Source organism: Lepisma saccharinum, chromosome 30 (assembly GCF_977018435.1).
Source record: "Lepisma saccharinum chromosome 30, izLepSacc3.1, whole genome shotgun sequence".
Taxonomy (NCBI): domain Eukaryota; kingdom Metazoa; phylum Arthropoda; class Insecta; order Zygentoma; family Lepismatidae; genus Lepisma; species Lepisma saccharinum.
Window position 1 is genome coordinate 1,251,835 of NC_139258.1, and position 27,911 is coordinate 1,279,745.

General features: G+C 39.8%; 1 protein-coding gene across 4 annotated transcripts in view; it reads left to right on the forward strand.

The window, feature by feature from the left end:
- The window catches only part of LOC145981899 (oxysterol-binding protein-related protein 9), a 340,511-nt gene that overhangs the window by 108,243 nt on the left and 204,357 nt on the right, over positions 1-27,911 (forward strand). For all 4 annotated transcript variants that reach the window (XM_083115391.1, XM_083115393.1, XM_083115392.1 and 1 more), the window contains 2 exons: positions 10,000-10,050; positions 21,484-21,586. In XM_083115391.1, coding sequence (XP_082971517.1) covers positions 10,000-10,050; positions 21,484-21,586 — 154 coding nt within the window. The remainder of the gene's footprint in view (positions 1-9,999; positions 10,051-21,483; positions 21,587-27,911) is intronic.

Consider the following 27,911-nt stretch of genomic DNA (forward strand, 5'->3'; position numbering starts at 1 on the left):
GTGTGGGGGTAACGCCCCACACTTTCTCCCCGATGGCGCAGTGGTAGGGTCGTTGCCTTGTAATCAAGGGGTCCCGGGTTCGATACCCTGTGGAGGCACATAGTGGTTCGGATACCACTTTAAACTGTAGGTCCAGTCCCGATTAGCCTTACTGTGCACAGAGTAGACTTAAAATAACAACTCAATCCAACCCAAGCCCCACTCTTTCTTCATCCGGTCGTGAGTGGGGGTGATGTGATCAGCATCACGCCCCTGACCGCCTTTATCTCCCAGGTACCTGTGTCATTCGACGTTGGACCGGCCAAGATCGGACCCAGGACCTTTAGCATGGTAGTCAGACGCGTTACCGACTGAGCCACCGCGGCTTATTTTGTTTGTGTAGGTGAAGGGAAGAAATAATCCAAAAGGGGATTTTTTTCCTCTTGGAGAGGGAAATCGTGCTCTCAGATTGTGGCAACACTGGTCGCGAGCCACGTGCAGCTACACTGCGGTAGGACCGTCAGGGGGCTGGCTGGCTACCTTCGACTGCAGGAATGCTCTCTGCATCGCTAGGCGTAAATCTTCCCTTGTTGTGCTCCACGGGGTGGCGATAGTGACGTAGAACTACGCAACGTACTCAGGCGATTGTGCGATGCGGTGGTGTGGTTCTCGTAAGTAGCAAGGCATTATTGTTAGATTTTAATAGTGTGTGTCAGCGTATCGTATCGACCTCCGTGGTTCTTGGTTCGAATCCCACATGTGACATTGATATTTGTTAATAGTTGTCTTGCGGTCGTTCAAATAATTGACATCGCTTATTTGTGTGGTGTTCGGAAAATGCAATATTACAGTAGGCATTTATATTTATTCTTTTAATAGCAAGTACAGCTACGGTTGTGTAGTCGGTAAGGCGTCTGGCTGCCACGCGGGAGACCCAGGTTCGATTCCCGGGGTGAGTCGAAATTTTTCCTGCCTTGTCCTCGCATAAAGGCCCATCCAGCCTCAAATCAATGGGTACCAGGCAGTGTGGCGTGCCCAAGGGGGTTGGTGGGGGTCATAACTTCCCCATTTGGCTCAGTACTCCTAAAAGAGAACATCAAAGATAGGAAAAGATGGCGAAATACGAGAAAAAGTGTACATAACCCCTCCCTTTCGTAAATCCTGGACACGCCACCTGGGGTACAGGCGGCCGGAGCGTGCTGCTGATCACACCACCTACAAAATGGTCGAGATCGAGAATGTGTGGCGCCCTACCCCCACATCCCCTAAGTATTCTTTCACGGCACGGTGCTATATGCACGGGGAACTTTACCGTTCACCTTTATATCAGGTTTATAACAGTAAGAACATAAAAAAATATTTTTTACACTGCCCATACACATGTGATACTACATTCGCAATATTAAAAACAATGACAAATATGTTCAATTTGTTTAACGTTTACGAACATGGGCCAACGAAAATATTGCTGATACTCTACTACTATTACTACAATATAATCATAATCTTTATTTATGGTGTGGTGGTTAGTGTAGCGCATATCGGCTCGATTCCCAGACGTGACATTAGTCGTCGTTTTGCGATGGGTGAAATAGTTGACGTCGCTTGTTTAAGGGTGTTCGGGGAAAATCACTTATGTCAAAGAATGCAATTTTACAGCAGGCTGTTATGTTTATTATTTTAATAGTAAACATTACAGACGTTGCGTCATCACTGTTTAGAATCTTTACACATTTCCAACATAAAAATATAATATTTCATATAAATGAAAACAACAGAAAATCGCAGTTTGTGACTTTTTCCAAACACCCTAGATTTGTTCCATTGGGTTAGTCACTACGTGTAAGTGCAAGGACGGGTGGAATCAAAGGGACGATGGAAAGTCTGTTAAAGGTACCATCCCAACACTCCCAAACGAGGGAGAAATAAGTCAATATAGCCAGTCGCGAGTTTTGAACTAGCGATATCCCAAATGCGAGTCCGTCACCTTATCCGCTCGCAATCTCGTTCGATGTTAATGGATGTTCTTTCCTATATATGCCATCAGTTCATAATTTATATCGTCAGGATTAATGTAAGGAATCCGAAGTAACATGAACAAATGCGTGCATATCCCCAGATAGTTTCGCTAGGAAGTAGTGATACCTTTTTGTAGGTTAACGCTCTTTGAAAGCCAACGATCCTCGGTTTGAGTCCCGGGTAAGTTTGTTCTTTTATTCTCTTTTCATCATTACCTCGTTTCGCATGACATGTACAGGTGGATAAAAGGCGTCACATAATCTGTATATATATAAAAATGGATGTATATGGGTGTGTATATTTGTTTGTTCCGGCATAACTCTCGAACGCCTGGAGCAATTTCAACCAAACTTGGTACACGTATCACTTACAATCTGGAAATAAATACTGGACGATAAGACACCCCTGGCACTCCTAGGTGTGGGTGGGAAGGGGTGACGTAAAAATAATCGAGAACCACCGATATTAAATTCCGCACAAACAGACATCCGTGACTCTATGCAATCCACACAACAATAGTGTTTCTCGGGTTGTCTAACATTCAGGCTGTGTTGCGAATGGAATCCATAGTTTTCGTGATACTCCCAATGCGGTTCAACTTCATCACGTACCGGCATGGGGGGTGAAAAATAAAATGCCACAAGTGACCTAGATTAGTGTCGAATCCATAGTTTTCGGAGTCGCAAATCTAATTGTTGACATTCACGATCACATTTAAAATTAGTTACATTTCACACTATAGTTAGAATTTATTGTTTTCTGGTCTAATACAACATTGGGATAAATAAATACCCGGGCAACGCCGGGTAATTAGCTAGTAAAATATATAAATATTGCATTTATGCAACTTATGCTGAATGTTACTTATCTGTTTTTTGTACACTCGGGAGAGATTTAGTGTTTTGGAATCATCAAAACGTGGTAATGTTTATACGAGTTACACCCCTTACTTATAGACAACCCACATAACGATAAAGATGAAATGGCAACATACCTTGCAAGGGTGCTCTTCAGTTAAATTGGTTGAGTTGTTGTTTTAAGTCCACTTTGTACACGGGCTAATTGGGACTGGACCTACAGTTATAGTGGGATCCGAACCACTGTGCACTGTGCCTTCACCAAGTATAGAACCTGGGACCCCTTGTTTTCAAGGTGAAGACGTTACCACTATGCCATCGGGGAGGCCGGTTACTCTTTAGCAAAGGGTATAAACTAAGATTAATTGATTGGGTGTTTTAAGTCCACTTTATGCACAGTAAGGCTAATTGGGACTGGACCTATATTTTAAAGTGGGATCCAGAATAAACTGAAAGAGTTTCAAAACTTGTTTCCATGTATAACAACATGGTTTTGTTCCTAATTATCATATAACGTGCAATTTAAATCTGAAATGTTATTGTTGGTCTGTTGCAAGCGATGGCGCTGGAACAACATTGAAATTTGAGCTGGTGTACGGTTCGTACATCAAAAAAGGTTGGCGTACGCCCTTGTGAGGCCCACTTGTGGAGAGGGGAATCTAACCAGATATGTTGATCACAAGTCGGTATTATCAAGCACTAGGCAGTCAGAATAGCCTAACTAACTAACTCTAGCCTTCTTAAACGCGAAAGTTTATGGCTGCAGCAACACAAGCCTTCCATCTGTCCCTATCCTGGGCAAGATCAATTCAATCTTTTCCATCCTTACTGATTTCTTTTTGGTCCATCTCAACGTTATCCTTTCATCTTCGTCGTGGCCTTCCAACAGGTCTCTTACCATGAGATTTCCCAACAAGAATCCTGTAATCTCTTCTTTCCTCTCCCATTCGTTTACATAGCCTGCCCACCTAAGTCGTCTTGATTTAATTATTTTATAGGTTGCACCCCTATAGTAAAGTAGTACCAATATTCCTTCTGTAATAATTGTTCTTCAATTTGTTCTTTTAACCTTTTCATATTTTCTCCTTTATATCATTTGGTAGGCTATTGAATATTTTGTATTTGTTTACTCAACTATTTCGTTGGTTGCATTGTTGCGATAACACAGGGCGGAAGAAAACTATGCAAGTGAACTAAATTGCAATCAGTGGACGGCGTGAAATCTAAAACTCCGTGACAAACTTCTAGGCCCAGTCGTTTGTTTTCCTGGAGTTGAAGGGGTCGGGATATCGATGCAAGGAACCAGGCGACTGGTGAACGTGTTCATCGCTCGTACTCACACTACGTCAACGAAGGAGAGGGGGGGGGGCTGCAGGAGAAGAGTAATGACATGTTTACGGGTAGAGTTGGCGGCATTTTAAGTTAAGCCCCCATCACACGGAACTGGATTTCTAGTAGGAATGCCCTAGTTGGTGCTGAACTGACTTTCTAGGTAGAAATCATGGGCGCCTGGCTGACTGCTTGACTGGTTTTGAGGAATAGAACATGTTTTAATTGCTAGTAACTTTCTTCGACTAGATTCTGTGGAACAGCCAATCAGCAAAGTTTGGCCATGTGAAGGTAATCTGTGAGTTTACAAAGAAGCGTTTTTTGTCTGTGGTTTCCGAGTGCATACAGCACGAAAGGCATGTCGTGTGCCGTCTATGGTGAGTGCACGGTGTTTACAATTGAAAAAGCTAAAATATTCCTCCATACGTGTATAGTAAACGATGTAAAGTATGTATTTTATCAGCGCCATTCACCTCCACCTAAAACCATTTAATACGAAGCGATATTCCTCTCGGTTGGATAGTTATCGTATTTTAAAATTGTGAAGTGATACGTTGTTTACATCTCGCACGGCCGCCATTATGGGAACGAAAGACTATCGACAAGTACGGTGAAACAAGTACCGTGTGAGGCGAAAACTAGCAAATGGGTAGCCAGTCCAGCGTCAACTAGAGCATTCCTACTGGATATCCAGTTCCGTGTGATTCACGCTTTACTGCATACCTTAGAACTTGGAAGTGCGTGCGTTGCAGGAATTTTGTGTGTCGCATTTTGCATACCTCGCAGGATATCCGCTCGATATCTCCAAAAGAGGTGTTTACGTTGTCACGAAAAGGAACGTGAATATGAGTGAGGTGTGATCACGGCTCGTATCCACGCAACATACGTGATTGAGGGTAGGCATGAGAGTGACATCACGCCTTCTTCACACACTCGTATTGATTGATTCGGTTTATTTCGCTTTTCTGCCACTTATGCTAATCGCGTAATTGATGGTGAGTGATGATATGATAAAATTGATGAAGGGACATCAAAACACCCATGCCTAGATCGGGATTCGAATCTAGGATCCCTGGCGTCACTGGTTTTATTTGAAAATGTTAATTTTTTTTCAAAATTTAGAATGGGGCTGTGGCCCCATCAGCCTCGCCCTTTTCTGCATACGCCAGTGGCAGGGTCCAGGGTCCATTTCCGCTTGCTGATTTTCTCCCATGGACCGGAATTGAATTTATTTAAAATTCCTGAACCTTTAACAAGCCTGGTTTGAACGTTATCATACACTGCTCTCCATAAATTAAGCAACAAATGGTGATCATCCAATAGAATCAAACACAAGGCCGGAGGGTGTACATATTTTATTTGTAACAAAAGAAACAAGTGTCCCACGCGTTACAGAACAGAAGAAACACAAAACAAGGTACACTCGTGGGCAAAATAAATGAAATGTACGCATGGAGCATCACAGGTGGTAAACGTTGGAGACGGAAAGTGACTGTTGTCTGACACTAATAAGGGATATGATCACCGTGCACAGCAATGCACGCCTCACAACGCCGGCGCATGCTGCCAATAAGGTTGTCCACCAACTCATTAGGTATGAGGGTCCATTGTTGGGAGAGAGACAATTGAAGGTCTTGTGTTTGTGGAGGGGGCACAAGGCCAGCGAGACGTCTCCCCAGAGCATCCCACATGTGTTCAATGGGGTTAAGGTCCGGGGAACGGGATGGCCACACCATACGTTGAATATGGTGTTCGTCCAAGAACCGATCGACTAGTCCTGCCCTATGGGGACGGGCATTATCGTCCTGCAGAATGAAGCCCGGACCTCGTTCTCGTGCGAAGGGTGGACTCGTGCGAAGGGTTCCACATAACGTGCAAGGACCTCATCCTTATAGTGCTGACCTCTCTGCACTCTCCAGATAGAGACACACACCTCTTCCGTGCATGCGCGTCTTCGACTCCAATATCTGGTTCGCCAGAAATCCGTGCAAGGGCAGGATGATCGCACTTTATGACTCGCCTGTTTTCCTTAACGCATTCGTTGCTTTCTTTCAGCGTGCCCACCACTCTTCTCTTTTCTCCAACTGTTTTCTCTTTTACCTCACATTTTCTTGTTGTTGCTTAATTTCTGGAGGGCAGTGTACTTTCGGTGGCAAACAAGTCTTCAAGCACTGTCTGTCCTCAGAATGTAAGGATACTCTTTATTATTGTTATTATTTTTATTAGATAATCATAACTTTCTGGAGTCACTCTGTAAGAACTGTTCAAAATGAATATCACAACAAGGATAACTACTTGATGTGTGCTTAGTTTAATCAAGAGATCCCATCCCGTTTGTTTCAATAATTAATCATAAGAGCAAAATTAGTAGCAATATTACACTTTATTATGTTCAAAGCGGGTAGTTAATAATGTTAATTTTGTGATTAATTAACATTCATCATAACTAAGGAGCCATCTCAGTAATGTTTTGATTAGATTAATTTTCATATTAATTTTGATCAACATTCATCCTTATCAATTGATCAAAATAACTTCTGAGTTGGGGGCAACATTAGATGTCAGAACCTCTCGACATGGAGAAATAATTCACATACCATCTTCAGCGTTTCTGTGAGCAGAAAACAACATAAAAATACTTGTAACCAGAAAATTCTTCACATGTAGGACAAAAGTGTCTGCTTTCTCGCAAAGGTACAGAAGATCACACGTACCTTAATTTGAGTTCCATGTTCAATTTTATGTTCTAGAAATTTAACTTCAGAGTTTCTACATACCTTATTTATCTGCTTGTGTACGTATACACCCATTTTAATTCCCACAACTGCAGAAGTTCTAGGTTTAAAATCTGGATAAGGCATGGGTATATTTTTATTCCACTGTGTATTTCCTTGTTCATCCTAGCTTTGTAATTGACTTGGGGAGGTATACCCTGTCCCAGCTATGAGCAAGGCTGCTAGGTTTCGCCAACCAGTGGGTTTTTTCATTAAATTTGGTATTTCAATGATTTCTGAAATGAAGGAACGTCATAGAGGTGTGTATTAATGAAGTTGCATTTTAGATTCTTAGAATGCGATTGCGACTGTCATTATAACTCGAGATTAATTTTGGTATCTAAAATGCACAACACTTCTAATATTGAAATGAAGTAGAACGAAATATCAGAGCTCAGTACACCAATACAAACGTTTAATCTTTATTAAGAAATTACATAGGCCTATATTAAGTTGTAGATTCTACAGCTACTTTAGACAAAAGATTCCGATATGTATTAGGTAAATCAAAAAGTAAAGGCAATTTTCACATAACATCTTTATTTCTACACAAGAAGAAGAACTACACATATTACTATTCCTCATATGCCCCCTGCACAGCAATGCAATTTTGGTATCGTGCAATCAGCTTCTGTATCCCCTCCGCGAAGAAGGTTTTTGGTTGCTCACGAAGCCACGTCTGCACCGCCTGCTGGACCTCGTCATCTGACCTGAACCGACGACCACACAGCGCTTCCTTCAAAGGGCAGAAGATGTGGTAATCTGATGGCGCCAGATCAAGGCTGTATGGAGGATGGGGAAGCAACTCAAAGTCAAGCCTGTGCACAGTGTTTACTGTTGCCTTTGCTGTATGAGGCCTGGCATTATCGTGGAGTACGAGCACCCCCTTAGACAGCAGTCCTCGTCGCTTGTGACGAATTGCAGGTTTCAGTTTGTCTTGCAGGACCACACAATAACTTGCACTATTCACAGTTTCACGATGTGGGTGGAACTCTGCCAAGATCGGTTCCATCACATTCCAAAACAGCGTTATCATCAATTTCCTACAGGATGGCTGTTGTTTGAATTTCTTGCGTACAGGGTACAACAGATGTTTCCATTCCAGGCTTTGCCGCTTACCCTCTGGTTTGTAGTGGTGAACCCATGTTTCGTCTCCTGTCACAATTCATTCCAAGATACTGGATCGGCTTCATAGCGACGTGCTGTTCCTCGATGGTGCATTCGTGGAGTGGTGCGTCCATACGTGTGACCTTTTTGCTCCGCGACACTCGACTGAATGGGGCAGTGATGGATACTCCTACTTCCACGTCACTCCAAGTAAACACGTGGTGACGTCACACACACCCAGTCTTCGTTTATTCCTGCGAAAACACAAAATTGCCTTTAGTTTTTGATTTACCTAATATGTTGAACAGCAACGTATTTATGTTTGCTCAATATTGAATACATTCGTTACTGCAGTTTGTATACCAAATAGCATAGAATTGCATGATTACTACATTATTACAATAACACAACCATTACGTTCTACATAACAGCATATTTCTTGAAAAAAAAAATCTACAATCGGAGAATACTATGTATACTATCTATGCTATCGCTATTTTATTATGCTTGTGACTGAAGATAATAGTACACACCTGCAATTGATCTCTTGATGCTTCTGACAAAAGTCGTAATTTATCTTATATCAAGGCCTCCCCGACTGCGCAGTGGTAGCGTCGTCACCTTGCAATCAATGGGTCCTAGTTCGATACCCGGTGGAGGCACATAGTGGTTTGGATACCACTTTAAACTGTAGTTCCAGTCGCGATTAGCCTTACCGTGCATAAAGTGGACTTATAACACCGAATCAATCAATCATGTATCTTATATCGTAATCTATCCATTATTGCAACATCTGCTAATATCAATTGAAACATACAAACTTGCTATCCACAGAGGCACAGAGATAACCAGAGAATAAAGGATAAAAAATAAACATTACTATGGTTTAGCAGTTTGATGTGTTCTGCTAGTTGGTGTGCCGGGTGGCAAAGTGCAGTGGGTAGGTTAAGCGGCAATTACAAATGTGAATTATATTACATGTACTCACATTTTATTTATAAAAGCTCGACAAAACCCAAAAAAAAACATTTTTTTAAAAAAAAACAACTGTTTTTTTCAGCCCTGAAGGGCGCACACGCTGCTGTGAAGGCTGGTAATTGCAGTCGCTTTCCTCCTCCACACAATCCCGTTTCGTCTCACATGTTCATTGGTGGAGCCATCTTGCATCAGAGACTTGTTTTCGTTCGCCTGCTCCAATCATAGGTGGAGTTCTGGAGTTGCCAGAGGTGGCCTGCCACCCCACCCCCCCAACTTAAAAAAAATAACACCTGATTAAGTTCAGTTTTGTTATGAAGCCATACCGCAAATCTTGACGTTTGGCATGATATCATATGCGGTAATTGCGCCGCAATAGCGGGACGTAGACGATTTCATTGATGTGTACAGTTTGAAGAAAAAAATGTAAATTGACTTTGTGTTGAGTCAACAGTTACTGATGAGGCATCAAAAGAACTTTTCAATTTAATTTTTCTAAAATTTCTGAAGCTTACTATTGTACCGTAACTTTTTTAAAATAATACGAGTATTGTATCAATAAAAATGTAATGAAGTGCAAAATGCAATAATCGTACTGTTTTGCTTCTTTTAAAACTGACAACCAATATACTAATTGATATTTGTTTACTTAAGCGAGGAAATTTAACATTTTCAAATCTAAAATGCCTAGAAGTCAGTGTTTTTAAGTTGTTGCTTTGTAATTTCCGGGGGAAATGTCTCCAGACCCGTTATAAGCTAGGGGATATTCAACAACCCTCAGGTACATCATATGCTTCTCCCAGAGTCTGGACCCCAAAGCAAAAGCTCAAACTCCACCCATGCCAGAGATAGATAGGACAGGGTATCAGAAGCAACTTAAAATAACCAAAACAGACATTTCTTTCATTTCCATTGTAACATGTGGTAAACCTATTTTAACGGTACTTGTTTCTTTGCAGGATATGTTAGAGTCCATCAAACACTCCATAGTGCTCCTTCAGATAGCAAAGGTGAGCATTACTCTTGAACGTTAAACTATACGCTTTAACAGTGAATGTAAACATTACCATCATTGCAAAATATAATAAATATAGCATTAGCCAAGGTACTCAGCCATCCTGGGGGATAAAGGTGGCCAGGAATGATGCTGATCACAACATCCCAACTATGGCCGAAATGAAGATGTGGAGCTCTACCTCCATATCACGCCGTATGCCTTCATGGCACATGTGCATGTGTACAGGGCTGCCTTTGCCTTTATAAGGTAAGGCACATTTTGTTGTCAGTATGATAATCTAATGATGTTCATGTTGAAGATCATGATGTTGATAACTGAAAAATTGAACAGATAAAAAGCCTTGGTATTTGCTATTTTAATTACATTACTTATCAGGCTACTCACCGGGAATTATGCGTGAATTCTACATAAATTTTTCTCCCTAGACGTGAAAAATTGCAACTTTTATTAATCCAAATCACATTGAGTTTACTTTATTTATAAATGCCCTGAGATAAATTTTTGAGAGTTTAGTTTTTGTTTTTATCAAGGAAGGGAAAGAAAAGAAAGCTACGTGAAAAATGAATCAAAATTCTTTCACTCTGTTTGCTTTGTTAGTGTCCTTTGCAGCACAATAATCTATCTGGCAGACGGAAGATTATTGCAAGATAAGATATCTTGAATTTGATTAGGTAAATTTGAGTTTGAAATTCTCATACAATTGGCATTTTCATAAATTAATATCTCCTGTAATATTTGTGACCTGTGTTTGTAGATGCATTTCGAGTCAGAGTCTGTCAGGTGGCAACTGTAAACTCCACACCTTAAATTAATTAATTATATATACTCTATGTGATCAAGAGTATCCGGACACACCGCGAAATGTGTGTTTATCATAGAAGGCGACACAGTACTGCCATCTACCGCGTGGAACACATAGTCAGTGAACTCAGTAGTCTGCAGACAGTGTGAGACAGCAGTATGGGATGGTGTGAGGAACTCGCAGACTTTCAACGTGGTCAGTTGGTTGGGTCCCACTTGTGTAGCAAGTATGTGTGGGAGATTTTCACCCTCCTAAACATCCCTCTGTCCATTGTTTCCGATGTTATAGTGAATGGATGTGTACAACCCAAAAGCGTGCAGGCCAACCTCCCATGTTACCCTCCCATGTTAACCTCCAGAGACCATCGAGTGTTGAAGAGGGTCCCACTTGTGTAGCAAGTATGTGTGGGAGATTTTCACCCTCCTAAACATCCCTCTGTCCATTGTTTCCGATGTTATAGTGAATGGATGTGTACAACCCAAAAGCGTGCAGGCCAACCTCCCATGTTAACCTCCAGTGTTAACCTCCAGAGACCATCGAGTGTTGAAGAGGGTCGTACAGCATTATCGTCAATCATACATCGCCACCATCACACAGGAATTGCAAACTGCATCAGGATCTACTCCAAGCACCATTACTGTTTGACGCAAGGTTTCCATGACCCAGCAGCTGCCCATAAGTCAAACATCATGCAGACAAATGCCAAACGCCACCTCGTGTGGTGCAAGGAGCATCGAAACTGGACCATAGAACAGTGGAAAACCGTTGTGTGGAGTGATGAATCACGGTACACAATGTGGCGATCCGATGGTAGGGTGTGGGTGTGGCGAATGCCTGGTGAACGACATCTACCAGCCTGTATAGTGCAGACAGTGAAATTTGGAGGTGGCGGGGTTACAGTGTGGTCATGTTTCTCCTGGAGGGGGCTTGGCCCCCCCTTGTTGGTTTACATGGCAATGCCACCATGGCCCAAGCTTACACTGACATTTTAACAGCTTTCATGCTGCCTGCAGTCGAAGACCAGTTCGAGGATGACCATTGTGTCTTTCAACACGACCGACCACCCATCCATACTGCAGGGCTTGTGGGGGAGTGATTTGATGACAACAACGTCCCACTAATGGACTGGCCTGCGCAGAGTCCTGATTTGAAACCCATAGATCATCTCTGGGATGTTTTGGAATGCAGACTTCATGCTAGACCACACCGATCCACATCAATACCTCTTCTCATTTTGGCGCTCTGCCAGGAATCGGCTGCCATTCCTCAGGTAACCTTCCGGCACCTGATTGAAAGTATGCCTGTGAGAGTGAACGCTGTCATCAAGGCTAAGGGTGGGCCAACACTATATTGACTGCCAGTTCCTGATGGAGGGTTGCCAAAACTTTTACCTTATTTTCAGGTGGGTGTCCGGATACTTCTGATCACATAGAGTATACCGTCTAATTGAATTGAATCAAAATTTTTGGATACATTGGAATCACAAGTACCCTTTATATTGTTAATATACTGTATTGGGGGGGGGGAGTGAGAGGCTGTAATGGAAAAGGATGAAATAGAGAAAAATCTTCTTGAACCATTGAATTTTTGGAAATTTTGCCTTTAAAACCGAGAATTATACTTGAATTTTTTCATGGTCCTAGGATGGCCACCCTGTAACATCACTATCACTTCATCTACTAAAGTCACTTCTACCCTGAAGATGAGATGATATCAGCTATCAAATGCTTAGAATATTTTCCACAACTCACCTGGTTGATAGCCCGAGAGAATCTTTTCATCATTCGTCACCAGGGAAGCTTTAAGACTTACTAGGAATTGTTAGGTTAGAAGGACCAGATTTAGAGCTCTTTATCATTTAGTTTTGCCATTTGTTGCAAGCTGTGTGTGCCATGCATCAGAGCCCTTTCAACACCAGAGTCCACTACTGTTACTTTCAAGTAAGTTCCCAATTATCCTCACGATGCTGGATCAACAAAAAATTTGGAAACTCTCATTGGGTACACGACCACAGGCACAAAAGGCAAGAGTTAACCTTCTTTTCTTCCAACATATTTTTATTATTAATTATTTATTATTACTAAAAAAAATACTCTGTTCCACAAGAGCCCTTCGAGAACCAAGGCCTTCATAGTAGGATTTTGTTGGGTGATCCATGGTCATCAAACAGTCGTATCTTCCAGATGGGAGCCGAATATTTCCTTTCTAGGAGCTCTCTAATTTGGTTTACATTGCTGACTCACCACTAAAATTTTGTAGCTCCCACCATGCATAAACGCAGGACCACTAATTATTCAACTGCGATGGGCAACTTTGTATTAAATAGAAATATGAAAGTTCTCTCTTTACACTAATGAATCCCCAAAGAGATATAACAGAAACTTTTTTTTTAGAAAGTTCTGAGAATCCTTCTTTGTAGCTAATCAGTGGTGATTTATTCATTCTAGTTTTTTGGACTTTTAACCACTGTTATTTTTTAAAAGAGATTTACCTACGTTTCGGAGGCTGAATCTGCCTCTGTCTTCAGGGTAGCGTGTAGTCTGTTAGGTCACATAAATGGTTGCCTAGGAGGATTATTCTTGGTGGCCTAGGCTCCACCGTGTCTGTCAGTCACAAGGACCTCTATATACAAAATAATTGCCAGGTAAGATTATGAGTGGCCCAGGCTCCACTTGTCAGATGACCACGTCAAGGTCACGATCAAGGCTTCATGCAATCCGGGGCGGTCCAGTCCCCGGAGATCAAGGTGGAAACCTAACGGGCAATTATTTTGTATATAGAGGTCCTTGTGACCGACAGATGTGGTGGAGCCTAGGCCACCAAGAATAATCCTCCTAGGCAACCATTTATGTGACCTAACAGACTACATGCTACCCTGAAGACGGGGGCACATTCAGCCTCCGAAACGTAGGTAAATCTCTTTTAAAAAATAACAGTTGTTAAAAGTTCTAAGAATCCGTAACACATATTTAGTTTTTACAGTAAAAAGGGATTGCATCTGTTGTGAAACATGTTAGAAGAATTTGGTGAAAATATTTTAATGAACTTCAACTACTCAACAAGATTAGTTATTTTTCTCACAGCATTTAGAAAGCTAAGCTGAATCCACCCTCCAGTTAAGCTAACGTAGTGTCATAATGAACAATACTCTCAATAACTAACTCTCTAGCCTTCTTAAACCTGAAGGTTTATGTTTATGGCTGCAGCAACACAAGCCTTCCATCTATCCCTATCCTGGGCAAGATCAATCCAATCTTTTCCATCCTTACCGATTTATTTTAGGTCGATTTCAACATTATCCCTCCATCTTTGTCTTTGCCTTCCAACAGGTCTCTTACCATCAGGTTTCCCAACTTCTTTCCTCTCCCATTCGTACCACATGGCCTGCCCATCTATGTTGTCTTGATTTAATTATTCTAATAATATCTGGACACAAATACAAATTATGCCGTTTTAAATTATGTAACCTTCACCTAATACCTTTTGGGTCCAAATATTTTTCTAAGGATTTTATTTTCAAGTACTCTTAATTTATGTTCCTGTTTTAATATTCAATACTCTCAATAGAGAAAAAAAAAATGGGGAAAGTTATTTTTTTCTGTTCAGTTTTATACTCTTTTTTTTTTTATAACAGCTAATTCAGAGTTTTCTTACTTCAGCAAAAATATGTTGTTACGTATTAAGTAGGTTATACAGTGTACCAATATCTGTATCTGCTTTCATTGTAAGCACTCTGTTTATATATTTTTCCTTCTACAAGACTGGTATTGTTGGAGTGTCTTATCACCTGAAATGCAGAAAAAGAAGGTAGACCTGTGATATGCAAGTTAAAAATTAAAAAGTCAGACATGTCTTGACCACAACAGTAATTTATCATAATATAAAGGATTATAATACCATTAAGCCTTGTTTCCATGATATGAAAAACTGAATATGCTGACCAAAGCAGAAATTTATTTTATTATAAAACATAAACGTAACGTTTCAACCTTCTAGCAAGGTCTTCTTCAGACTCTGCACCAAGTACAAATGTAACAAGGTACAAAACAGGATGATATATATATATATACACACACAAACATTACTCTGCTCCAGACTATTAGAAAGTTGTTCTGGAACATTCTAGCAGGTGGCTTTCCCTTGTCAAAATATAAAGGAGTATTTAAAATATTCTTCAGAACCACGAGGAAAGTATAAGTTGCTATTGAGAGACGTGGTTGTAATGTAGCTTGTGTCTGTAGGTACTAGGAATGGCCACAAAATTTGGATAACCGATACGTATCCAGATTTCAAATGATCCCATACCCATTTCGGATGCAACAGATAATGTGAATATCTGTATAGTATGGACATCTGGATAATATGACAACTAAAATAATTTTTTGTAAAATGGATATACAATAAAACTGTCCGGATAATACACAGATTCAGATTTCGGGACATTTTGGATAATTACAATAATCTGTATATCCAGATATTATTTGAAATACGAGTAGAAAATTATCCGATATCTGGATAACCTCTGAATTAGGGAGGCCAAGTAGGCACCATAAATGATTAAAGTAATCATCTAAAATGATGCTTTAATGAAGGAAGGAAGTGAACATGAAGTTGTTATTCGAATATCCTTTGTCAGTTACACACTTGGAAATTTACAGTAATAACATTGCGGTTGATTACTGGATATTTTTCTAAATTTTCCATAATAAACGTTATTCTAATATCTGTTAAGGGGATGAGGTACAGTTTTGCATAACGCATCTGTGAGTTTTAGGTTATGGAGTTTTCCTCATGTTGCAGTTGTAAGTGAATATTGAATTTGATTATTAAGTTAAGTAAGGCTTATATGTTTCAACTCCCATCAATGAAAATTTCTCCTCTTCATCTAAGTTTTCAGTAATATAGCAATGTTATGGTATTTTTTCTAACAGTCGGTATTCTTCAAACTTTTGTCTTGTTCATATGCTTTGTGCAATTTATTAAGTAACAAGTTCCTAGAGTACTTAAAAGAGTAACTCTTCTACAAGGTAACCAATAAAGTTCTTGCCGTTTTTGATCATGAGAAACATAAAGGTATGCAAAGAATGTCACATACTGTTTGTCCTCAAAGTAATCCCCATCGGCATCCAGCACCTTTTGTCAACATGCCTCCAGCTGTGCAGTGCCCTGGCGATAAATCTTGGGGTCTTGGACGAAAAGAAGTCCGTGAGTGCTTGCCACAAGTCTGCCTCATTTGTGAAGGATTTCCCACGAAGGTGGTTGTCCAGGGAATGGAAAAGGTGATAATCTGCTGGCTCAAGGTCTGGGAAGTACAGTGGATGGCACAGTATCTCCCAGCCAAGTCACTGTATGGTATCCTTGGCCATCTGCACCACATGCAGCTTGGCATTGTCATGAAGAAGCAGACACACTTGCGGTTAACCAATGCTGGCCCCTTATGCTTCAGAGCCTGTTGCGCACGTTGCAACTGCTGCGAGTAGAGGTCCCCAGTGATGGTTTGGCTCATTGGTAGCAGCTCATAGTGCACCACTTGGCGACTAGTCCACCATACAGAGCATGATCTTGCATGGGTGTGAAGGTGGTCTTGTGGCGTGAGGCACAAAGTCCCGTGTTGACAACCAATGTCGGGCACACTTGGGAGTGTCATATAGGACCCACTTTTCGTAACTGGTGAGCACTCGACCGAATATGGGTGTGTTGCTGTGCCAAGAAAGCAACGAGAAACAGGCTGTCACTCGTTGTTGCTTCTTGCCTTCTGACAGTGTATGAGGTACCCTCTTGCTCAACTTGAACGTCTTTCCTACGTGATGCAGGTGCAGTCTGGCTGTTTTATCGGAAACCTGGAAGTGGTTGGCAAGCTCACCACACCTTAGGCTGCTGTCCTCCTGTATGGCTGCCTTCAGGGCCTCATCATCCAGGACTTGTGGTCGGTCACTGCTGTGTTCATCACAGAGTGACAGATCTCCCAACCTGAACTTCTGGAACCAATTCCTATTGGTGCGTTCATACACAGCATTATCCCCAAAGGCTCGACATATTCGGCGACTTGATTCTGCTCCAGACAAGTCCACCTTAAAGTCATAAAGCAGACAACGCCAAACGTGCTGCTTCAACACTTCCATTTCTCTTCGCCCCTGATCAAGCTATGGCTGCTATGAGTGCGCAATGTGTCTGTATTGGGCAAGACCAATGTCCCCACTCCCACCCTGACCACTTTTCCGGCACGTTGACCTTGTACAAGCATCCATATGTAATTTGAACCACTAGGTCACAAAGATCTATCTCCCTCTCGTTTGGAACTTTGCACTTCATGAAGAAAACTATACCCCATCGCCCTTAAAATGTTCATATATTGTGATAAAGTTATCTCTGCTTCACAGGAAATGGACAGGTCTAGGACTTTTTGGTGCTAGTTAATTTTGGTGTCTGGGCATTTTGATGTTTAACATTCAGTGCCTTTCTCTTTATGCACCCTTTTACTTTTTGTTCTTTTTCTTCTTCTTACCCTTTTACCTCTAACCTCTGGCATTCACTTTCACTTTTCAGTGACTATAAATTCTGAATCTGAGTTACTTCTTCACTTAGAAAATGGCTTCGTTAGTGAATAGCTCTGATGATTGGAAGAAACTGATTCATATTGGATTTTCATACTTAAAACCAGAAATGGTAAAGTGTACTGGCAAAATTGGCCCAGAGAGAAGTACAAAAACTGTTGTGTTCGATTTGATACACTTCTGGCTGCATATGATAGGACAAACATCATTCGCTACTTACGAGGTGTCGCCATAATTTTCCATGTAGCATTGCTTGTATGTAAGGAACTTAATAAAGAGCAATCAATTCCAAAGAACATTAATTTGTTTCTGTACACAAAGTTATATGTTTCTTCCACCAAAATGTCCTGGCGCCCAAGTATGTGACACCAAAATGTCTGACTCCCGAAATGGACAATACTTGAAAATAGTAAGTTCACTGGGACTAATATAAACTAGTGTTATTTCATGTAGCATTGAATTGAATTAGCTGCTTCCTGTATGCATGGTCGGAAATTACTTTTCCATTATAATGCACATAAAACCAAAGCCATACTTACTTGTGGAAGTAAGTAAAATGTACAAGAAAGGCAAAATATGCACTAACCATAAAATGGGCATTTAATCTATGTTTAACTACAGAGCATTCCCTGACATTCGCTATGAGACTCGGCGGGAAGCGGCCCGGCGTCAGTGTTTGTATTTCCCGGTGAACGGGGTCCGCAACATTTGCTAGAGTCGGCTATTAAAATTACAGTTTTCATATTGTGTACTAACCTTGACTACAGAAGGTGTTGAAAATGATGTCCCTCTGATGGAACACATTCCTGGCATCTCCGAAAGAAATTGGCATTTACACGTGCAAGTTCATCTACTGTAATTCTCCCGATTTCTCGTACAATACTCTCTTTTAACTCGCGGATGGTGTGTGGACTGTCTTTGTATACTTTATTTTTTATTTTTATATTTAAGAATTTTAGCGGCTCTAAATGCTGTGGTTTTTGAAACACCCGTTTCTTGTGAGAGGCGGCGGATAGATTTCCGAGGAGACCGTTCTAACCTTTGTCCTATCTCATCGAGTTTTTCCTCAGTAAGTACACGTGGGTTTTTCTTTCCACTTTTATTCAGAACTGACCCTATTACTCTGAACTTTTTTACGAGGTTTAATATAGTGGTCCTATGTGGAATGGGAACACCAGGAAATTTCGTTGCATAATGTCGTCGCACTTCTCCACAATTCCTCTTTCCGAAGTAACACTCGACAAGATAAATCCTTTGTTGTAATGTAAACTTTTGTGGTGCCATATTAAGCCACAATCTTCAACACACGGACACGACACAACACAACTTTCAAGGGAGGATTATACTGGCGTCAGTCTGCAACGTCAACAGAAAGTGAAAGAGAGCGAAGGCAGGGAGAGCAAAAAGAAAACAGACTGTAGCGTGCGACTGTTGCGAACCCGTTCACCTGGAAAGACAAGCGCTGATGCCGGGCTGCTTGCCGCAGAGTTTCGTAGCGAATGTCAGGGAATGCTCTGTACAAAGGAATAAAGAAAGAAAATAAACTAGAACCTTTTCTTGGTGATTGGTGTATTTGTCAGGTCATAATGAGTTGTATTACTATAATTTAGAAATTCAACTGTGATGCCCATTTGCACCAATGTCGATTTACTCGCGAGTAAGAGTAAAATCGGAGTTAACCCACGAATCGGCTGATTATTTGTTGCACCAACGGAAACGACAGGTAAATTGGGAGTAAAAGGTGAGTCAACTTTACTCTCGGAGATCAGCGAGTAAACGCTGAGTAATCCCTCGCACAGTGCAGTAATGGCTGCCATTTGCAACCGGTAATGTGTCACTTCAGAATTTCAAAACTAAATAAATATTAAAAAGGAAGTAATAGACTCAAACTATGTATATAAAAGGCGAGAAATATGTAGTATGTTACTATATATACACTTTGGGAGATGTTTACTGTGCACATTCTGCAGTAAAGAGAGTGTAAAATTGCATGTGCAATACACAAACATACATCTTGAAACCCGTAGCAATGTAAACATTAGCTATAAAGCAATCACAAATGCTACGTGGAGATACATGTGTGTATGTATATTGAAATCTACTTCAAATATAACTGTAACACTACTTACTACGATTGCAAACTGCACTAACACACAACATTTATTCACGTTAAATATGTTTTCCCCCATTTTTGCTCGTGCCCATTGCTTGTCACTGTTTAGGATACCTATGTTCTGTTACTTCCATGATCATTTGCTTCTTTCCTACCACACCACGTGTAAAACCACACCAACCATGCCTTCTCAAAAGAGGTAACCAATCACGCACTTCCATCTGTATGACGTTTAGGCACTTGCTTTGAGGCTAGCTACACTCCTAGGGTTAATCCAGAGTTTCGTGACTCGCTATGTTCATGGCACCTTTCATGTTGGTGCAATTGAAGATGACCGTTACCCTGACCCAGTGGTGGCTCATGGAGTGCACTCCAGTCTCGCGTCCAGAAGTGTTATACCACTCCTGTGAAATACTCACACTCGTTTTTGCATACATAATGATGCTTAATATATTGGCAATACAAGTTTTGATCACCTTTCACTGAAAATGAGTCTATGACAGAGTTCTATTTCATGATTTTTTTAACACAGAGTTTTTTTACAAATTTCAAATATTTCGGAAATTATGCAGCCAATCACGAGAAGAGCGATGTGGTTGTGCAGTATGTAATTCAGCATTTGATAACCTGACAAAATTACTCAAAACATAGAAATACTGATCTACAATATCAATACTATTGTCGATTTGCACAATTATTTCGTAAAAACTTTCTCCCCCGCTCTGCTGATATTAATGAACAAGGAGAATAATAACATTGGCGTAAGAATCCGAAAGAAGCCGATCCAACTACCACATGGAGGAAATCAGTTGTAATCTATCTAGCTGTTGTTTATTTCTAATGACAGACTGACCAACCAAGCAAATCAAGCAAAATCAAGAGAATAATAAATGTTAAAGCAAATAACAGTACTAAGTTCACACTGCCTTGCTTCGTAATCATACTTCAGAATTTTCCTTCTCTTCCGCTGTATCATGTATTACTGCAGTTGCTACAGGCTTTGTACCTAACTTCCCTCCAAAAATTCAATAACGTTAAATATTAAGGCTCTGCTTTCACTATGTACAGTTTCCCTATTCGTCATGAAATCAAACACTTTGCACTGAAACAGGAACGACCTTTTGACAGCGTAAAACCATTTTTTAACGCAGTAACAGCCGCACAATGCAAGACAGCTGACTATTTGATGCACGCTCCCTCCCCGCGGGTTGATAATTCGGCTACTATGCCACAGAGACAGTTTATTTTAGCCAAGATGCACTAAGCAAAGGCATGCTTAAAACACCCGTTTCGGTTTCAGTTGCCCTCCACCCCTCTCCTCCTTTTCTTCCACTGTTATGCTCGGGACAGAATGGGAGGGACAATATACCATCGAAATTTCCCTTTTCGGGGAAAAAATCCCTCAATTTGTGATGATATATGGGTTGCCTCAACTCCATCACAAGATCTCCAATGAAATGGGTTTGCAACACTACATTTTCTCGCACACCTTTTGCTGCGTTCCCGGCTTACCTAAATGATGCAACCTCCCCTCACATGGCGCTCAAGCCAAAAGACCCAATCAGCATCCTCTACGCGACTGCTACAGCAGCGTCATAGGGAGCAAAACTACCATTTTGTTCAAGCCCCGATCGTTGCTCTGTCTACGTGGAGTGGCATGGGAACACTTGATGTTTCGAAAGAGATAAGAGTTCAATAAATAAGTATAATAATAATGATTTGCGTTACAGATTTATTTAGGTGTGCACCTGTGAATGTGCAAATAGGCAGAAGCCGCTACTGCCCTGACCCACGGATCTTTTTACTCACGAGTTAGTGCAATGTTAATGCAAATGGGCATTAGTGTTTATATATACACCACATCTTGATTCCCTACTCTTCCTTCATATCCTTACACTGCAATATAATTAATGGGGTATGAGAGAACAAATGAGTGCAATTGTTATTTATTTGCAGAATACAGCTCACCCAGTGAATGGAATTTACCAGGCTCCAACTTCTGTGTCCTTGGATACGTCCCCAAATACTATACCAGTATCAGGACCTGTTTCCGGCCAAAGTAAGCCTTTTTTAACTTTTTCATATTTTATTTTTTATGATTTGAAATTGTTTTCTCTGATTAATACGTATTGCATTTATGGTAATGCACTGCCAACTACATACCTGATACTGATTGATTTGATTTATAATTTTGTGTGACTACCAGATACTTTTCTTAATGAGATAATGGTAACGGAAGAAGGACTCTTAGATAAGGAATTAGTTTTGCAGAAGACTTATTTTTATTGTACACCGTGTTTCAAAATGATTTGAACGATATCAACTTGTTAAATTTTATTCATAAATGGTCAAAATAATATGCAATTTCACACATATGTAATGTAACTGCCCAAGTTTAAGTGCCAATGGTTATTGCGTAGTTATCTCACAAATACTCAATAGGAGCACCCTTCGTTACTCTGTACACGCCAATGGGGTAATTTTAGCTGCATACCCAATCTCTCGTTAAGGAAGTCCCATTCGGGTGGAAGTGACATTGGGCTCTATGGAGCTTATACATGAAGTCTGCACTGTCGTTGTGTCAGCTGCAGCTTAAGCGATGTAGTCAGCATGTTCAAGAATGTTTTTCCATTTACACCATCCATTTTACAACTGGTCAGCCTGACACCTGCTGGCAGAATTTAGAACTACTGGGACCGTTCAAACAACTTAAGGATGTGTTTAAGTATATTTCATGGCATATTTGATTGGTGATTATGTTGTATTGCTCATGGAACGTGTTTTTGTTGTTCAAATCACTTTGAAACACCTTGTATGTACATTGGTTAGAGAAAAGCAAATTGATAAGGATTGAGGTGTACAGCATGATCCACTTTGTGTCAGTAACTGTCATAGAGAAGGGCAGTGAGGCAAACCAGACCTCCAGTCGCATGTTTGGGAAGGGCAAGGATGATAATATATTCCCCCTGGATTGTCCTTGCTTCCTGTAAAATGTAAAGACAATGAAACACTGGTGCAATATCCTGCTTTCTACTTAAAAAGAGAAGTCATGTTTCTCTTCATGAAACCATATCCTCCCCTTTGTGCCACTTTAGGAATTCCAGGGCATCCCATTACAGATTAGTGAAGACTTTGACAATTCTTTGGGAATATTGTTTGTTAAGTTCAAAGAAAGGTTGTTTGTTGAATGAAGGGAGCAGCTAAGATGTATTTTATCGTTACATGTAACTATGGGAAAATTAACATTCACTATTTAACTGTTCTTTCCTTGCGATAAAGTTTCAGATTCGATTACTACTATTATTTGTATTTGTTCATTGTGATGCAATTTGATGTCATTTTTGTGTTCTGTATCATGAAAAGCATCGACCGGCGTTTCCTTAAGTACTGAGAATATATGTATTTATGCTGGTAACAAATGCTTATTAAGTTTCTAGTTTCGTTGCTTAATGTTTCATGAGGGGTATTGTTGGTTTGTGCTTTTGATCACATTTTTTTTGCCTGTGTGTTGCTCATTTCTGCATTAGCATACCTAGTTTTGCCATTGGACATGTAATAATGTCTGGATTCATGTATAATGTCCTCCACGTTGCCTGCACTTCGATCTTAGTGAAGACTTATTTCTATAATGGATGTTGGATGATGTAGTGGTTAAGACTGTCACCTTGTAGTCAAGAGGTCCTGAGTTCAGTTTTCAATGGAAGTATATTGCACAGTGGGTTGGATTTCACTTTAAACTGTAGGTCACTTTTCTGCCTTTTTATTTTGCTTCCATTGGTTCCCAAACTGTTTCGTTTTACGCCGCCCTTAGTGTTTTCAAGATTTTTCTGCGGCGCCCAAGTCAGTATGTAGGCGCATCTAATACTTGCAACTCTCTGTTAGTGAGGTTGGGTTGCGTGCCTCAAGCTAAAAAAAGTTTAAAAAAATAAACACACTTCAAATTCAGAAACATTTTCCAAGTAAAAAGTACTAAATAAGTGCATATTTGGAACAATCATATCATTTCAGTGAAAATATTGGAACATTTGCGGTGCCCCTGTAAGCCAGCCCCAGGGCGCCACAGTGCACAGTTTGGGAACCACTGGGTTACAACAACAGCAGCATATTATGAAAATTTGGCCTGGCAACAATTTTTATTTAATGTGTATATTTATTATATATTAATTAGATGCAATAGAACGAAAACATCAAAGTAAACCAAAAACCGAAGTCCAACAACTTCAAATTTTCCAGCAATTTGTATATACGAGGTGTGGCTAGAAAAAAACCAGATTGATGTTGCTGTCGGACAAACGTCGAGCATGTCAAGGTCAAGCGGTGCATGAATGTATAACATGATATCCTGCCTATCCACTGTGTGATTGCCCAGGGTGCGCGGCGCTCATTTCCGCTGTAGCTTGGATACGAAGTGAACCGTACATCTGTGCTCCGTCGGAAAAATGTTAAGTGTGAAAGTGGAACAGCATATCAATTTAAAGTTTCTTATGAAACTCGGAAAATCCGCCACAGATACGTATGGTTTGTTGAAGGAAGTGTACAGTAATGAGTGTTTATCACGCACACAAGTATTTGAGTGGTTTCAAAGGTTTAAAGAGGGATGAGAAGTGATGGCGGACGACTCGCATCCTGGACGGCCTTCCACGTCGAAAATGGAATTAAACATTGCAAATGTCGGTGAATTGATTCAAAAAGATCGTCGCTTGAGTACTTGAGCTATTGTAAAACAACCAGCATTATTACATTCCTGTGCTGACGACCATTTGTGAGCGAGTATGAAGACGACGACCTGATTTGTGCAAAAACAAGTAATGGATTCTTCATCAGGACAATGTTTCTGCCACACGGCATTGTCAGTCAAGGCTTTATTGGCCAAGTATGGGATCCCAGTGTTAGAACATCCACCATATTCACCGGATCTTGCTCCGTGCAAAATTTTTTCATTCCCAAAGGTCAAATCAGCACTGAAAGGAACCAGATTTACGACCGTAGAATCTGTGAAAACAAAAGCGACAGAGGTCATGAACATGGTTTCAGAAAATGATTTCCAGCACTGCTTCCAGCAATGGAAGATTCGTATGGAGCAGGGTATCGATAGTTCAGCGGAGTACTTTTAAGGGGATAATGTTCGCATTGTACAATATAACCAATAAAAGATTTTGTAGCAACAGTCCGTTTTTTTTCTTGCCACACCTCGTATGTGAAAAAAGTTGGTTTACTGGCAGTATACTAGTTAACATGGGAGAATGCACTACTGTACAACAAAGAAGATGAATGAATGATGAACTGATGACAAATGGGTAAGGGAATGAACACAGACATTTGTGTTTGTGAATTTAACCTAAGATGGCTCTTTCTTTGTGGCTCTCTTCAAAAACAACTTTGTGAAGAGTCAACAACACTACAAATACTGATAAGCAGAGAACGGATTTATATGTAGTAAAAATGTGCTAAATATTGTAGATGTCTAGGGATGCGAGTGCAGAACGTTTGCTTCCTGGTGTACTTCTCGTCCAGTTTCCTCCGTCTCCTGGAATGCTTCGACTTGCAGAGGAGAATTCCACAGGAAGCGGAGGTTGCAAAGTACAGCGGAACTGGCTACTATTTAAGCGAAGGGTGCCCTGTCACCAGGCCTTATTTCAGTTGTAATTAGTTGGTGGATCATTGATAGTAGCAGCCAGTGCTGCCGCCAGGAAGCAGAGCTAAGTGCTGGCGCATCCCTCAGCCACCTACCCTTCTCCTCCTACTCTTATTTGGATAGCTCAGTAAATGGTAAAACATCATCTGACCTTATCTCATTTCTCTCGAAATAAGTGCTCTATCAATATGGTAAAGAAGACGATTTAAAATATGTAAAATCATATTTAGTTATTTTCACTAAAATATGGTTAAATATGGACTTAAAATTGTAAAATACAGTATGCTTACATCAACATTAGGGGAGACCGGGGTAATTAGAACAGGAAACAGCCTGTAGAAGTTCCACTGTAAATTACTCAGAAAGTTACTGATGGATTTTTTAAAAATTTCTACCATTTCAAAGAACATCTTTTGTATATTTTTGAAAAAAATAATGACCATACCTGCATTGCAAATACTCGTCCAAAAAAAAAAATTGTCATGACACCATAAAATTGTTCCAATTACCCCATTTGGGGTTAATGGAACATAAGTTAGAAATTTCAACTGAATAGCTTTAGATTGCTGTTGGGGTAATAAGAACATCATATATAAATGTCTCATTTATCCTGCAAATTTGAACACAATAGCTCTACTTCTTCTGGAGTTATCAATGCTTGTTTAAATAAAATCCCAAGTTAACGTATTTTTTTCATAAAGTTCAATTTCCCAGCTGTGAAGCAAATATGTGTGGATGAAAATCAGTGCTCTATGATTTATTTGAAAGGTTACAGGCCATTCTACAATGTAGTAAAGAAAAAACTTCTAATAGTTACATGTACAATCTAGTATATCAATTAGAAAAAGTACAAAAAAGCATCTTTTTTGGAGGAAAACTTACTCCAATTTGTAACAAGTAGTGCTAATACTTCTAAAAACACTTAAGATAACTTACACTAACAGGTTTAACTGTCGTGAAAAACTAATATATACAGAAATTAAGCTTATCAGTCTCAAAAAACAATTATATATGAAACCATAAAATATAGGCTACATGACAAAAGCTACACCAAAGAACACTTGACCCATATTAACATTTGTCAGTTTGGCACCAGTAGATCTACTGATTTGAATGTTTGATTTCTTTTTTGAAAGCTTCATACTTGCTCTTAATGATGTCATACAATGGAAGGGTAAATGGACCGATTCCATTTAACTCCAAAGGTCCGTAAAATATAAACTTCCTATCAATTTCCTCAACATCAGGTCTTCGTGGCCAATCGAACTTGCCAGTTTCTTTTTCCTCCAGAAACTTGATTGTTGCTTTAGACTGGCCATTAGAGATTTTAATAATTCTACCAACATACCACTTTCGCTCGTAATATACAGCGTAGTACTTTTCCAGTTTGAATAGGACTACATCGTCATCCTCTGATTCTATTTTACTATGTATATCACAATATACTTATCTAATGATTACAATTACCGTTTTTTGAATGTTGATACAAAATACCAAGTATGACATTATATTATACATTGTACAATTTTAAAGAGTTGACCTTTGTATATAAACCTTGATGCCAATGCAAATGTACACAATTTCAATAAATTTAATTATAAATTTGAATGTATCATATCTTTCTTGTCTGAAAGAACACATATGATTGAAGATATTTGTTTTTCATATTGCCAGTCAAAAATAACTGTTATGACTAAATTATTATAAATATTGCACAAATGTGGAACTTTGAACTTAGCCTAACCATTTTCAAATGTTGTTATGACAATGTATTATTTTTATTGTCATATTCATGGTATTTCAAGATGATGATCTTATTACCCCATGACTGTTCTAATTACCCCAAGCAAAATCAAGGAAATTACGCAATGTTCTAATAACCCCTTTGCAGAAATTTTTGGGGTAATAAGAACTTTGCTTATAAAAACCAGGCAAATTGCCCATAGACAACCAAACTCACATGAAAAGATGTGTGCCCTTATGTTTTATTATAGGGGTGAAGAAAATTTTGAAAGGGTTCTTTCATTCACATCCAGTATATGCAGAAGCAGAGAAACACCAAACATGCGTCACATCATTTTTTGCAGGTGTATAATAAAAGTCAAATAAAACTTACTTTTGTGTAGTTATTCCAATAACAAATTTTCTGCATGTAGGTTTAGTGTAGGTACATAGGTATGAAATGTTATTACACCAGTCTTTTCGTTTTAAATTATTCTACATTAACATGTTCCAATAACCCCATGTTCTAATTACCCCGGTCTCCCCTAATTGTAAAACAACACACAATGTGTTTTCATTTTCTGTTTTCAAAACAATCAATAACAAAATTTTGTTGTAAATGTTCGAATGTGAATTTCCTTCTGTTGTCTCTTAAGATGGATTTATATCGACTAAAACTGTGTTCAATATCACAAGAAGTGATGTGAGTGTCTTTCAAATTTGTCAGTTATTCACAAGAAATTCACCCAACTCTTTCGGTCACACGGAGACATGTAGTTATTACGTGAATATGGAGTACAGTAGAAAGTCGTTTATCCGCATTAATTGGGACCGAAAGTTATGAGGAGATAATGATTTTTGCGGATAATCAAACATGTGTTTATTTAACAAGGAAAAGCACGCACAGTACATGTTTCAGGTTTTACGTATTTAAAGAAAAGCACGTACAGTACAGTTTTATTTTATACGTACGTATTTAACAAAGAAAAGCATGTACAGTACACAAAGAAGCACTCTTAGAAAACAG